The 14,551-nt window shown below is 49.4% G+C and overlaps 1 protein-coding gene and 1 pseudogene across 1 annotated transcript; both read right to left on the bottom strand.

Annotated features, from left to right (window-relative positions):
• Window positions 1–500: 500 nt before the first annotated feature.
• On the bottom strand, window positions 501–1,269 carry LOC115309699 (annotated as a pseudogene).
• An 8,306-nt stretch (window positions 1,270–9,575) lies between these two features.
• LOC120850775 lies at window positions 9,576–12,684 on the bottom strand. Its single transcript, XM_040223428.3, has 2 exons — window positions 12,597–12,684; window positions 9,576–10,555 (listed from the first exon to the last, which is right to left on the bottom strand). Exons 1-2 carry the CDS (start codon window positions 12,682–12,684, stop codon window positions 9,612–9,614), a joined length of 1,032 nt encoding a protein of 343 aa, XP_040079362.1. The 3' UTR covers window positions 9,576–9,611.
• Between the last annotated feature and the right edge of the window lie 1,867 nt (window positions 12,685–14,551).

The following is a 14,551-nucleotide window of genomic DNA, read 5'->3' on the forward strand; positions in this document are numbered from 1 at the left end:
CATCACGACATAACACAATGACAGGCTGCTTTAGAATACCTTCCTGTGCCAGACTGCTTCAGAATATCGGCGCTTCTTAGCAAAAACCAAGTTGCACTAGAGATCCCACTTTTTTCTATACCGACAACTTCTTGTCAGTGCAAGCTTTCAGCTTTCTAGTGCCTTTTCTCGACGGTAGCTCGTAGACCGAGCCTAGGAAATGATGGAAAACCGGTTGTTAATGCTAGACCGGAAGTGTTTTGGGGCTATTTTCACCCGAGTGCCACCACGTTTCAACTCATGAGAAAGAGCAAAAGGTTGCTGTTTCGGTGCTGTCAGGGTTGACAATTGTGGTAAGCCGACGAGCCCCCTCGTCATATGTCCGATCTTCCAGCTCTCTAAATGCGGAAATAACCCGAGTACAGGCTACTGACAAAAGGTACTCGAGATAGAGTCACTTGTGTAGTGTATTTAAGTTATGTGCAAGTCTCCGCTTACCACTGCAATGTCACAATATCTTTTTAAATGTCAGCATTTGAACGTAGTATCACATGGGGTTTGCTTCCTTCCTTCACACGTGTCGCTTGAGGATGGGCTTCTGCATGTTCACAATAACGCAGCACATAATTACTATTTTGTCCACTTGATTTCTAAGCTCATAGGATAGCCTTGCACGCAGGATGTTACAGACTTTTATTCTTTGAATGCAACGCTCGGCAACAATACGATGAGAGGAAATCTTGTAGGTACGTTCAACTTCTAATGCCGTAAATTACTTGATTTCTTGTGTGACCTGGCGTGCATCAAAATTACAACAAATATGAGGGAAGCCCTTGTCTGCCATCACGAGGCCATTGGGTTCAAGAAGGTCTAACAATCCGGAGTTTGCTGTTATGTACATGTCACTGGATCGCCCACCAAAGACATTAGAAACAAATGACAAGGAACTTGAAAGTGAAGTCGCTCTTGGTGGCTACTCCAACAATTAATTTTGTTCGCTCACTTCAGATGGCGTTTCGATGGGATCTTCCGTACAGTCTATGATGACCCTGCAAGTAGGATACTTGTCACGACACAAAGGGGGCATGCTCTCCTGCACTACATCTCTTGAAAACCAAACCAACCATCCCTGGGTTTTGGCATAGAGTGTGTCCAGAATGGCATGGAAGGTCCGAGAAGCAGTTGTGCAATGCACACTGAAGTGAACACACCGCGCGGAAAATGTCAGCCCACGCTTTATCTTCATTAAGAAGATAAGTAGTCGACTTCGGAGGGTGATGTCTGTAGCCCGTGGCGTCCTGACCTGTGCGGTACAAAAAGAGCAAGCAAGTTTGTTGTGTCTATGCAGCATAAGGTCGATGTACCTTTTAAGTGTGGCGGCACTGGTTCACGCTGTAGATGAGACATTTCGCCAGTTCATACATAGTTACGTGCTCCAGCCTCTCTTTTCTTCGCATCACACATTAACACACACACCACGAACCGAGGCTTTGTTAACATATTTCATATCATGTGCTGATACGTTCGAAATATGTCCAAATTTACTTCAAATGCATTTAAACGTATTTTCTGTCTCTAAATGCATTAAAATGTACACTAAAATGCATTTTTTTGTCCTTCGTATATTATTAAAATGTATTTCTCTAAGTACGCAAAAATAAGTGTTTTCTAAAATGTACTTTAAGAACACCTCAAATACACTTAAATGAATTTATAGGATGTTAGTACATTCAAGATGCATTTCACATATTTTTGGTCAATAAATATTTTCTTTGCTTTGTAGTAAAATATATTTTCAAAAATATATTGTAAAATATATTAATATATAACATTTACAGAAATACATTGTGGTAAATATGAATTAGGCACAGTCCAAATGCACTTATACTGAAAAAATTGTAAGGGTGCAGGCGAGCTGGTGGAAGTTAACCATAGTTTTGTTTTGAGTTGTTTTGAGTGTTTGAGACGTCGCCTCCTTGTGGCCTCTTTTCTTCTCGTCCCCTTTTCCGAAATACCCCAGTCTCGGGTTAAACAAAACTATGGCACTTATACATAAAGTCGTGGAATGCTATAGAGGGTATTCACTGGACGATGTACTTGAGGTCGATGTTTAGAGCTCATGCTCAGAACGACCTCACATTATTAGACTGCTAAGACCGACATTCTTGATGGTGCAAAATGCACGTTGCAAAAGAACTGTGAAAGCCCGCCGTCAGCGCGCACTCAGCAGTCGAGCACAGAGCTATGTCCCCAGTGAATACTCCCTATAAGCGCGACCGACACCAACAATAATACATAATTTGGCTTGCCATAATATAAATAAACGTTAAATGTTGCTACACGAGGTAGGCTTCGCCAAAACCTGACTTGAAAAAGCAAGGCAAATTTTGAGCAAGAACTTTTTTTTATGTACACATTTTACTCTCAATCGCCCAATTCCGAAAAAAAAAATCCACACTTTTTTTTTTTTACGGTTAACAGCACTGTGTAGGAGGCCAGCGTGCGTCAGGCAGACATGTACAAATTACTCAAAAAAGGTAGTTAAGTTACTGAGTATCGACGCCAAAAGTGATTGGAGTAGAGTAGAAATTACGCATTTGTAATAGTAATTGAGTAAACTACTAACTACTGTAAAAAAGTAGCGAGTTACTTTGAAGTTACTTTCAAAGTTACTTTTTTATATTTTTGTGGTAGCAAAATAAACAGCAGTTTTGATCAATGAAAAACCCTGCGAGCCTAAAATAAATGTAGTCTATTTATGGCTTGCCTTTTTACGAAAATAGTTTATTCGCTCGCAGAAGCAATTGACTTTCAAAGTTCTTGATAGGAGAGTTTTCCCCTTTTCCTTTTAAAGACGTCCTCAGCCAAGCTAAACAGACGTTCCACCGACGCGCTGAATGGAACGGCACCGTTGAATTTGAGAAACAGGCTGTGCAGGGTCGGGTAAGCGAGTGTCGGCATCTTGGGTGCCTATGACGAAACATGTGAGGTTTCCCTCGGGTAGGGAGGATCTTTAATAACAAACTTTGCTATTTTTTTTTCTTTTTTCTTCGTCAAGTTGAGATTGTTATGACTCGCTTCTCTTTATTCCGACGACGTTCTGAGAGTACGCTGAGCGAGTGTACCATACTTTCAACGGTTCAAGTCTCGCGCCACGACGATGAGATCATCCGGACGACTGCGCATCTCGTTGTAGTGCTAGTGCTACGCTGCTGAAAAAAAAAATGTTTTGGTTTGACAGAAGATGGACCGCTGACGCCGGGTCCAACAAAAGGATCTCCCAAGGGTAACTCGGAATCCTCGATGGCGACTACAATATTCTGACACGCCTGACAAGTAAATCGTTTTTAACAAAGAGGAGGTCTCCCAGGCATGGAAGGTCGGGACTCGGAAGGACGCGAAGGATTACTTGAACAAGCATCGTCGCTCGTACAGTTGCAGCTGGAAGCGAAAACGTGCTCCCGTGAACGGATTATCCGTGCCAGGGTTTGTGTGGGGGGGAGTCCGGCTTTGGCAGAGACGTATGCGCTGACGACGATGCGACCGTTGGAACAGGCGCCCCCCTGCAAGGTCATTCCAGTGGCACCTTTCGTGGACCTTACCGCTGAGTCAAAACTCACTGAAGGCAGACAACACGTAAACAGCAACAGCGCTCGGAGTGAAACCGTCTTTCATGGTTGCAGCTGAAAACGCGGCGCCTGTGTGCATTACCGGATTAGGCCAATACCCGACCAAGTTGTTATATCTCTTCCTGCATTCGTGCGCGCCGTTGTTATGTTTTGGCTGCTCGTCGCCACCTTGGGCCAAGGACGCCTTCCCGAACAAGGGGGCCCCTTGTTAGGGAATGCCACTTCATCTGCCGGCGTCTTGTTCATTTCTGCGCTCAAACTTCCGTTATGAGAAAAATTAGCACTAGATTTCGAAAGTAGTTAGTAATTTGAGTAGAAGTTACCTGAAAAAAGTAGTTAAATAAAACTACTAATTACCCAAATCAAGTTGTAATTGAAAGTTACCAAGTTACTCGAAAAAGTAGTTAAACTACAGTAGTTTGAGTAGAGTAGTTGAACTACGTCCAAGTCTGGCGTCAGGTTTCTACCATCGACCCCGTGAGTTTCTACATTTTTAGCCAAAAAATGTCTGGATCCTCGCCGAACGATTCCTGGAGGGCTGCATGCAGGGGCGGATCCAGACCTCCATTTTAGGGGGGGGCGGTTCCTCGGTGTAAAACGGCGGGGGGGGGGGGGGGGGGGGGTGGGGGGGGAGAGTGTTTATATTTTTTGTGGAGTTATCGTTTTTACTAAACTCTGATAACATAATATAGATCTTGAGAGCTTTTGTATCGGTTCACCTGTCGGGGATGAACTCTTTGAATTAAAACGTTTCGGGTGACCACGCTAGAGGTAAGTATCTAGAAAATTGTGGTGGCACTATCCTTTCTGAGCACCATAACGCAGGGAATTTTGTAGTTATAGGAAACGGGATTACTCCATTCGCGTGGCAGCGCGCTAGAAATAGAAAAAGAAGTTTAACTACTGGGGATGAATATTTGGTGCTATAGCGGCTGCGACAATTGCAGACAGTGTTACTTGATGGCTCAGATATCCCCGGCGGGGCTACAACTTTTGAGCTCCTTTTGCTTGAATATTTATATATTCTCGTTACACCCGCAGACCATGTAGGGAGAGCCAACCATTGCAGCTAATGACAATGCGAAAAACGTTTTAATCTAGAACTCGCGGCTGTTCTTTGAGATTAAGCTTGGCATAGTAGTTAGAACTTTATATTCAGTGCAAAAATGCAGAACGTGGTTTTGAAACATACTTTTCATTGTCGCAGGTTGCTTCAATGGAGCGAGTACGTTGCAAACAAGCGACAAAATGGCCCGGCGGCTTCGACGCTGCTCGCGGCGTCAAAACACTGTAGACGCAGCGAGCGAAACGAACGCTGCCAGGCAAGTTCGTCGGTTGTTCGCCGTATATTTGTAATGTCCAGAGCGCAGCACATGCGGCATTGCCAACCCAAACTTGTGTTTTCACGTGTTCTGGATGCAACTCGAGAGAACGAAAGCGAATAATTTTTGAATATTTTTGAAAGCATGTTGCAGTTCGGCAACTATAACTTTTAAACTTAGACAAGACCTTAAACCAGCAATGGATCCTTCCAAATTATATTCAATTGCACTTCGTCTGGATATTTTCTGTATGAAAGGAACACTTACTTGTCTTTGGGTAGTTAGCTCATTCGTCAGGGTCGAGAGGACAGGTGCAGAGAAATGATGGGGCAGAGCGGTTGTCCGGTCGGCGAATCTAAACTGGGCTAAAGGCCGATCACGACTGCAGCATGGATGTTTGGAAGTCGGTGTTCACTCGAACGGGCACAGGCACTGTCTATTTAATTTATGTATAGTCGCATCTTTGAAAGGGCTCGTTTTCCCCAAGTCCCTAAGTAGGGAGTTCGAAGCCGCAGTTGCAAACCAGCAAGCTCCGCCTCCGTTCCGTTCGACACACACATATTCGCTCCTGCAAAGCCGCGCGAAAGCTCTGCCGTCAATCCACAGAAGTAGCGTTTAACTCGAAAAGTAAAAACGGCGCCAAGGGGAGACAAGGGGTAGCGGGCGCCTTTCCTAAAATATGTCCCGCCACCCTAAGTTGAAATGGCATTGTATACAAATAAATGCCTATGGCGTCGGCTTGAGGACCCGCTGGGAGCCTCCTGGGTTCGATCCCCGCCGCCCCCGCCCGTTTCGATCTGGATGAGTTTCGTACCGGCACGCGTTCGTGTGATCACTACTGCGTGATGCACGTTAAAAACCCCAGGTTAGCGGTTGTACCGCACTGGCCAAATTTCTCATCTACAGCTAAGAGACCGATTACCCGTTGAGGCGCATCTCCATCAAGGCTGTATAAACATAAAGAGCAAGCCAATTTTTTTTGAGGACCCTGTGTAAGCAGCCTCAAACCTTTAGAGTGCTTGTACCGTTTATTTTTCTTTTATTAGCTTCCCGCCACGAGAAGTCGTACCGCAGGTAGTGTGAAGCCCATTAGAGGAAACATCTCCCCCTTCAGGCACTCGTCGGCTTCTTTCTGTATTCCGCGCTGCGGCGCTGATCCTCAGTCAGGGATGGAGGAGAGGACGAAAGCGGTCTTGTTTAAGCCAAGGTCGTGGGGAAGTCCGGCGCGTCTTCAGGAGAAGCTCAGACCCAGACTACACTGTACCCAGAGCATTTGCTTCCTCTCTCAGTTGAGAAGAAAAGCAATTGGTCACCTGGTTGTACAAGCTGCACCCCCCCCCTCCCCCCCCTGGAACGTCTCCTCTTGGTACGTCCCCTCCGCACTTCCCTTGGCAATGAGCACACCGTGCCAATAAGATACCTTTAGTGAGTCCGTGGGCGACATCATCTCAAAGCAAGCCAAAAAAGACATGCCAAAAGACAAGCCCAGAACCACGAAGAAACCATCAAACGAAAAGTGATGAAAAGGCGGCCGCTAGAGAGGAAGGAGAATCCGCTGTGTATGCGGAGGGCAAGTTCGTCTGCTTCTTGCGCAGGGGGTAGCGGTGACGTCAGAGCGCCGAGCCCTGATTGGCTGATCGCGACCCCCTATCTGAGCGTCGTCTGCTCCTTTGCAACGTCGTCTGCGTCTGTCTTACCTTTCCTGCGACTTTCGGAAGCGCAGAGGCCAGATTCACGAAACGATCTTACGCCAAAAATGTGCGTAATACAAAAATTAAACACAAATTCGTATTCACGAAACGGAATTTTCGTAAGTTTTGCGCAGGTTACGACGAAATCCTACGGCAGCTCCGAAGCTGTCTTACGCACTTCTTACGATCAAATCAGCATGGCCGACAGTGTCGCGGTCGCGACGACCCACGGACGTTTATTTTTCTACCTGCGCTTCTGATGCGTCCCGACTTCAAGCAGCAAGAAAAAAATTAAGAAGTACTTGAAACAGAGCATGACGAACAAGAACGCTGGATCCACAAACACCCGGGAAAAGCTCCAACGGCCACGATTCCACCGAACGCGACCAAACGAGCTGGGCAGTTGGGCCTAGCAGGCACTCCGCGACTCGGCGACCGTCTGCCCACGACCGGCTGGCGTGCTGAATGGAATATGCCCGCGCGACCCTTGTGAACCCTTCCCGTATTATACTTTGACCGCTGACCTCAATTTTAGATTAAGAGGTAAATTTCTTCCTCTTGTTACCTCCTTGCTTCCCGAGGCAACGGTGACTCTCCCCGGTGAAAAAGCGGTGAATCTCCGACAGACGCAGGAAAGGTAAAGCAGCCATCGCTTTGACTAGCAGACGTAAAGCAGACGACGTTAACTGCGCCAACCCGCCGACGCCGTTAAAGAGTGAGGGGTCTCGCCGCACACGAATGGAGGAATAAAGTATTTGGGAGGGAACTTGCGGAGACTAACACGCTCACTCTCGGTTCTAAGCAAACAAACCTCGGCGCCCCGGGACACTTCGCCAGTGATTCCTTTGACTTCCCTCCTTGATGCGCGTCTGCTAGTTGTTAGACAAAAACAACGTACCGCTCGAGTTATTTCGTCTGCCCTCTCTGAAAGGCGAAGTCGAGCTCGCTCGTAAAGACCTGCGTTCCGAAAGTCGCAGGAAAGGTAAGACAGACGCAGGCGATGTTGCGAGCAGACGACGTTGCAAAGGAGCAGACGACGCTCAGATAGGGGGTCGCGATCAGCCAATCAGGGCTCGGCGTTCTGACGTCACCGCTACTTCCTTTCTCATGCGCAGAAGACGAAAATGAGCCCACTTGCGAGGCGTATAGACCCTTTCAGGCAACATTTCATGGGCGCCGCCATCTTGACGTCACGTGACCCTGCCGCCATAGCCGACCCTCAGTTTCTCGCCGTTGCACCGCGTTGTGTGCTGAACCGGCCACCACCGGAGCTTTGTTTTCGAGTTCTTTTACGTTCCGCGTGGAAATCGTGTTTTCTTTAGGTCTTTTCGATATTTCTGGCTGTCCCTTAATCATTTTATATGTACATTTCAACATAGCTCTTGTATTTTCTTATTTATGGACTGGATTCGGACAGCGAATGGATCGACGATACAAGATTCTGGCCTAGGCTTCAGAGACCACATAAGTTCATCAAATGCTTCCGTTTTTGTCGCTAATAAAGGGCAGTCAACACCATTGCGACCTATGCAAATTTCAACTGACGCAGTAAGGCTTTCGCAGTTGTGCTTCTCGCTGCATGTGCGCGCTCGTTTCCGTAAAGCCGAACCGCATGTAAGCGATTTAGCATGGGATGAGTCGAGCGACGGCGACAACGACGGGAGTCATCGACGAGCAACGGAGATTTCTCACTGTCGCCCGTCGCATCGCTCGGTTTTCGGATTTCTAGAGAACTTAGCGCTCACCGTCTTCGTCGCTTGCTCCCGTTGCTCGCCAAATCAGTGAAGCGGGTCGCCGTCGCTTGTCTCGTTGCTCGCCAAATCGCTTACATGCGCTTTATACTTAATATCGAGGCGTTAATGGTTCAATGCTGTGTGCATCGAAATTAAAGGGAAGCTACGGAGCTTCTTGAAAAAAAAAAAAAAAAGAGTTAAGAGTGAATTTTAGTGCATTTTTACCCCGTGAACCCGGATACCCAAACCATTTGCTGCGCAAGTATCGTTAAACGCGAGAAAACGCGAAAGAAAGTCGCTGTACGTGACGTCATCAACGGATCTTTTGGCTGCCCAAGGCTTGGGAGGCGGGGCTTCATCCCTATATTGAAATTGCTCTTATGGCTCTCCGGCGCGTCGCATTGAAATATAATTGTGATATATGTTATTCTAAAGGCCAAATGAACGCAATTCAAGCGTTTTTTTTTTCTCAAATGCAGAAGTGCCCCATCTTCCCTTTAAGTATAAAGCGCATGTAAGCGATTTGGCGAGCAACGAGACAAGCGACGGCGACCCGCTTCGCTGTCGCTCGGTCAGTCCCGCTACGAGGCAAACCGCATGGAAGCGACGGGAGCACGCGATGGAGACGGTGAGCGCTAAGTTCTCTAGAAATCCGAAAACCGAGCGATGCGACGGGCGGCAGTGAGAAATCTCCGTTGCTCGCCGATGACTCCCGTCGTTGTCGCCGTCGCTCGACTCGTCGCAAGCTAAATCGCTTACATGCGGTTCGGCTTTACGGAAACGAGGGCGCACATGCAGCGAGAAGCACGACTGCGAGAGCATAATTACTGCGTCAGTTGAAATTTGCACAGGTCGCAATGGCGTTTACTGCCCTTTATTAGCGTCAGAAACATAAGAATTTGATGAACTTACATGGTCTCTGAAGCTTAGGCTATAATCTTGTATCGTTGATCCATTCGCTGTCCGATACCATTCCATAAATAAGAAAATACAAGAGCTATGTTGAAATGTATATATCAAATGAAATAAAAGAAAGCCCCAGATATCAAAAAGATCCAAAGAAAACACACGATTTCAACGCGCAACGTAAAAGAACATGAAAACAAAGCTCCGGTGGTGGCCGGCGCAGCACACAATGTGGAGGTGGTGGTGGTGAATACGTTTATTTAAGGAAAAAAAAATATATATCTCTGGAGACTCGAAGTTTTCATGACGCGGTGGCCTTAAGGCTTGGCATCGTCTCCTCGGTTAAAGGTGTTAGATGGAGTTTCCCAGGTCTCCCTCAGAAATATACTCTAAGAGAGATCTGAGGATCCTGGTCTTGCGTGAGGTGTCGCCCGCTGGGTGCGTCCAGTCCTGCAGTTTTGAAGGTCTTTCGTCATTCGCCATCTTACTGAAGATGAGTGTTCTGAGGGTGGAGAGGGCCACACATTCCCAGAGTATGTGTTTAAGTCTGGGAATGGATTTCTTGGCTTGACACCGCTGGCATCTGGGGTCGGGAGGGACAGCGTAGGGTTGTTGTTTCTTAAGTCTTGCCAGGTCCATTTGGTATCTGAACCTGGGTGTGACTGCTCCTCCTGTGCGTATGCGGCGGAGGATCACCGATTCTTTTCTCTTGAATTCTTCCCTAGGGAGAGGATGTTGTTCTGGGGTCCATGATCTTGCCAGAAGATGTTTTCGTGTCTTCTGGGCTAACCTGAGTTCCTCCCTTGGATCGTATGGGGGAAGCTCAGTGTCTTGTTGCTGTGGTGTTGAGCCTGCCGTAGAGGACTGAGACAACAGGGACGGTTGTGTGAGATTCCTCATCGCCTGCTGTGCAGCCTCATGGGCTAGCTCGTTGCCCGAAATGCCTTCGTGGCCGGGAGTCCACTTGACATTAATTTGAATTTTCTTGGATCTGTATAGTGAGATCGCGAAGGCGAAGATAGCGTCAATGGTGGGGCTAGAAGAGGACCTGTATTTCTTGAGTTCTCTGATGGTGTCTTGCGAGTCGGTATAGACGATTAGCTGTTGTTCGTCTTGTAGATGGGGTACTGCCCCTCGGATGGCTTGCAACACCGCCTCCCGTTCGGCGAAGCCCGGCGTGTGGTGGCCTCGAGGGTTACTTTGAGTCTCTGTCCAGGTCGCATTCCCTTGGATGTATGTGGCTGCTATTGCCCAACCCATAGAGGAGATGCTGGCGTCCACATAGGCGATCATGTTTTAGAGCGCAGCTCTTAGGGGCCCGTTTCCGGCTTGAGCGGCGTCGGCGTCGCCGTCGGCGTCGGCGTCGGCGTCGGCGTAACCGCGCGGTGCATAATGGGAAATGTCCCATAATGCACCGCGCGAGCCCCCCACCGGGGTCACGGGACCTCGTGGGGGGGGGGGGGGGCACGTGACCCCGGTGCATCATGGGAAATGTCCCATAATGCACCGCGCGAGCCCCCCACCGGGGTTACGTGACCTCGTGAGGGGCACGTGACCCCCCGAAGTCACGTGACTCCCCTGAGATCACGTGACCCCCGCCGATGTCGCGTGACCCCCAATGACGTCATCGTCACTGATGACGTCACCGGCATCCACATCGTCATCGTCATCATCACTGATGACGTCATCATCACTGATGACGTCACCGGCATCCACATCGTCATCGTCATCATCACTGATGACGTCACCGGCATCCACATCGTCATCATCACTGATGACGTCACCGGCATCCGCATCGTCATCGTCATCATCCTGATGACGTTACCGACATCCGCATCGTCATCGTCATCATCACTGATGACGTCATCAGTGACGTCACTGATGTCGTCACCGGCATCCACATCGTCATCGTCATCGTCATTGATGACGTCACCGGCATCCGCATCGTCATCGTCATCATCACTGATGACGTCACCGGCATCCGCATCGTCATCGTCATCATCACTGATGGCGTTACCGACATCCGCATCGTCATCGTCATCATCACTGATGACGTCATCAGCGACGTCACTGATGACGTCACCGACATTCGCATCGTCATCGTCATCATCACTGGTGAAGTCATGTGACGTCACTAATGACGTCATCGGTACCCGCATCGTCATCGTCAATGATGACGTCATCAGTGACCTCAGTGATGACATCATCGGCATTGGGGGTCACGGGACCCCCAAGGTCACGTGACCCCCCCCTGGTTAGTTTAACCCCCCCCCCCCCCAGTGCCCTTCCCTCCTCCTCCTCAAGAGCTGCGCTCTAATTCGGCGTTACAGGGAGTTGTAAGCAGCTTTCACTTTTTTAGAGCGCAGCTCTTAGGGGCCCTTCCCCGGCTTGAGCGGCGTCGGCGTCGGCGTAACCGCAACTCTCGTAACTCTCGTGAGGGTTACGAGGGTTACGAGGGTTAATCTCATGAGGGTTACCCTCACGAGGATCACGAGGGCCACGAGGGTTACGAGGGTTAGTTACCCTCAAAAGGGTTACCTTCACGAGGGTTACCCTCACGAGGGTTACTTACCCTCGTAACCCTCACGAGGGTTACGAGGGTTAGTTACCCTCAAAAGGGTTACCTTCACGAGGGTTACCCTCCACGAGGGTTACTTACCCTCGTAACCCTCACGAGGGTTACGAGGGTTAGTTACCCTCAAAAGGGTTACCTTCACGAGGGTTACCCTCACGAGGGTCACGAGGGTTATGAGTGTTACCCTCACGAGGGTCACGAGAATTACCCTCACGAGGGTCACGAGAGTTACCCTCACGAGGGTCACCAGAGTTACCCTCACGAGGGTCACGAGAGTTGCCCTCACAAGGGTTACTAGAGTTACCCTCACGAGGGTCACGATGGTTACCCAGGTCACGTGACCCCGGGGGGGGGGGTCACGTGACCTGGGGATACCCCCCGAGGTCACGTGACCCCCCGTTGACGTCATAGCCACTGAGACGTCATCAGTGACGTCACTGATGACGTCACCGGCATCCGCATCGTCATCGTCATCATCACTAATGACGTCATCAGTGACGTCACTGATGACGTCACCGGCATCCGCATCGTCATCATCACTGATGGCGTCATCAGTGACGTCACTGATGACGTCATCGGCATCGTCACGTGGCCCCAGGTCACGTGACCCCCCGACGTCACGTGACGCCCCAAGGTCACGTGACTCCCACAAGGTCACGTGACCCCCAAGGTCACTTGACCCCCCCCCAGTACCCTTCCCTCCTCCTCCTCAAGAGCTGCGCTCTAATTCGGCGTTACAGGGAGTTGTAAACGGCTTTCATTTTTTTCGTCCTCAACAAGCTTAGCCAGCTCCTTCTTGTGCATGCGAGCGTAGTGTTCTCGTCTTTTCTTCTGCCGCGCAGCGTCCATGTTTCTTGGGAGAGGTTTGCACCCGTGAGTTACGTCAATGAGTTCTCACGGTGCTTTGCTCGGCAATATGGGGGCCTCTTCTTGTATCTCGATTCCCATGTACTTAGCAATTTTTCTTCCCTCGATTGTATGTTGTAGACGGGATAGTTGAGCCTCCTTCTGTTGGTTCACAAGGTCTGTGAGTTCTGGGAGGAAGATGCACTTGCTTACTTCCTCTGCCGAAGTGTGGCGTGGGAGCCCAAGGATGGCTTTTCTTGCTCCGTTGAGCATGCTTTTAAATCTGGAAAGATGGGTTTTCATGAGCCGGTAGAATCTCGCCGCATAGGCTATTTTGGATACTAGCACTGCAGTCACGAGTTTTTTGGCCGTTTTTTCCCCAGCTCCTCCCATTTTCGTGGATTCGTGGAGGAACGGCGGGAAACTGTCACTGAAGGTCGGCTATGGCGGCCCGGAAAGCATCTGGAGGGCGCGCCGACTGGTGGCAGCTTGAGTAACTGACTCGCTGAAAGCATCGTACCCTTGAGGAAGGCTGCTTGGCGTCTGCGTTTGGAAGCTTTCAGGGCACCAATTTTTCGCAGACAACCTCCAAAAAGAGAGAGGGCGACAGAGAGAGAGAGAGAAAGGGGACTAGATATGTTGAAGGTATTTTCCCCCCGTGCTCGACGTGCTGGCCTTGTTTGGAAGTGTGCCTGCAGTCGAGGACCCTGATATTTGGTGCGCCTCCCCACTGTCTCTCCACTTCGAAACTCCTGGCGCCGTCCCTGTCGGGAAGACGTACCGTGACCTTGACGGAGATATACCCCACTTTGGAAGCGTCCACCCACCGCTGTTTTAATCTTTTGTCCCTCACGTCGATTGCTTACGTTTTGTCTTCGAGCTGACGAAGAACCCCGGGGGGGGGGGGGGGGGGGGGGGGAGGGGGTTGCCTGGCGAGGCGTTTGGGGGGGGGGGGGGGCGATCGCCCCCACCGCTCCCCCCCTTGGATCCGCCACTGGCTGCATGACTGTTCAAGAGAAGCATTACGATACGTTTCTCGATCATTCGTGTAACTTTTCAAGCTCCGAGGTGCACGTTTCTATCGTGAAGAGACGGCCGATTCAACATGGCTGCCATCTGCCCGCCACTGGCGGCCAGCTGCAGCCGAGACAACGTGGCGCCCATATTCCCGCCCGCCTGGCTATCCTGCGGCACCTCTTGTGCAACTTTGTGGTGCCTTCTGGCGGTCAGCAGGTGTGCCGGACGCCTTCCCGATTCTACATGCCTTCGCGGGATGACCGAATGACGACCAGGCGATTACAAGGCGAAAAACTTAGTTCCGAGACCGACCACCTTTGTCTTTGCGGCATTCGCCAGTGCCGGACGCGTGTTTGCCTCCATCGTGTTAGATTTTCAGCCATCGGCCGCCGGCCTAAACGGAAGGGCGACAGCTCATCTTCGACAGCATACGGCAAGCGTTTTTTTTTTCTCGAAATGCATGTTTTATTAATTGACTTTGTTTTTAATGTTTGTTTACATGTGCGTCCGGGCAACGTTCGTGTTCCAGAAGTTGTGCAAGAGGAAACTATTTTTTTTTCTCTACCTTTAAGGACATCAATAGTTCTGTTTCCTCTGTTGTTTATTTTTCTGTTTTCTTTCTTCGTCGCACGTGTGAGTGTTGTTGGTAGCAAGTGCTTATCTTTTGCTAAGCGTAATAGTGCATTCTGTAGTAATTTGGAAATTGTGTTGTCTAAATATAAAGCTTTGTATAAAAAAAAACAAAAAACGAGAAGGCTGAGGGGATGGAGTTTACGATTGTACCGGTAGTACAAAATAAACCAGTTTCTACTTGCAATCTGTGTGAATGCTCAATGTGTTTGACAGTTCTATC

Source organism: Ixodes scapularis, unplaced genomic scaffold, assembly GCF_016920785.2.
Source record: "Ixodes scapularis isolate PalLabHiFi unplaced genomic scaffold, ASM1692078v2 PGA_scaffold9__187_contigs__length_104089568, whole genome shotgun sequence".
Lineage (NCBI taxonomy): Eukaryota > Metazoa > Arthropoda > Arachnida > Ixodida > Ixodidae > Ixodes > Ixodes scapularis.

Excerpts from the sequence above, each read along its gene's own strand:
- LOC120850775 (XM_040223428.3), bottom strand. The coding sequence starts at position 12,684 with ATGGACGCTGCGCGGCAGAAGAAAAGACGAGAACACTACGCTCGCATG. Across the intron at positions 10,556-12,596 it reads GCTTGTTGAGGACGAAAAAA|ACATGATCGCCTATGTGGAC; the intron begins ATGAAAGCCGTT and ends CTGCGCTCTAAA.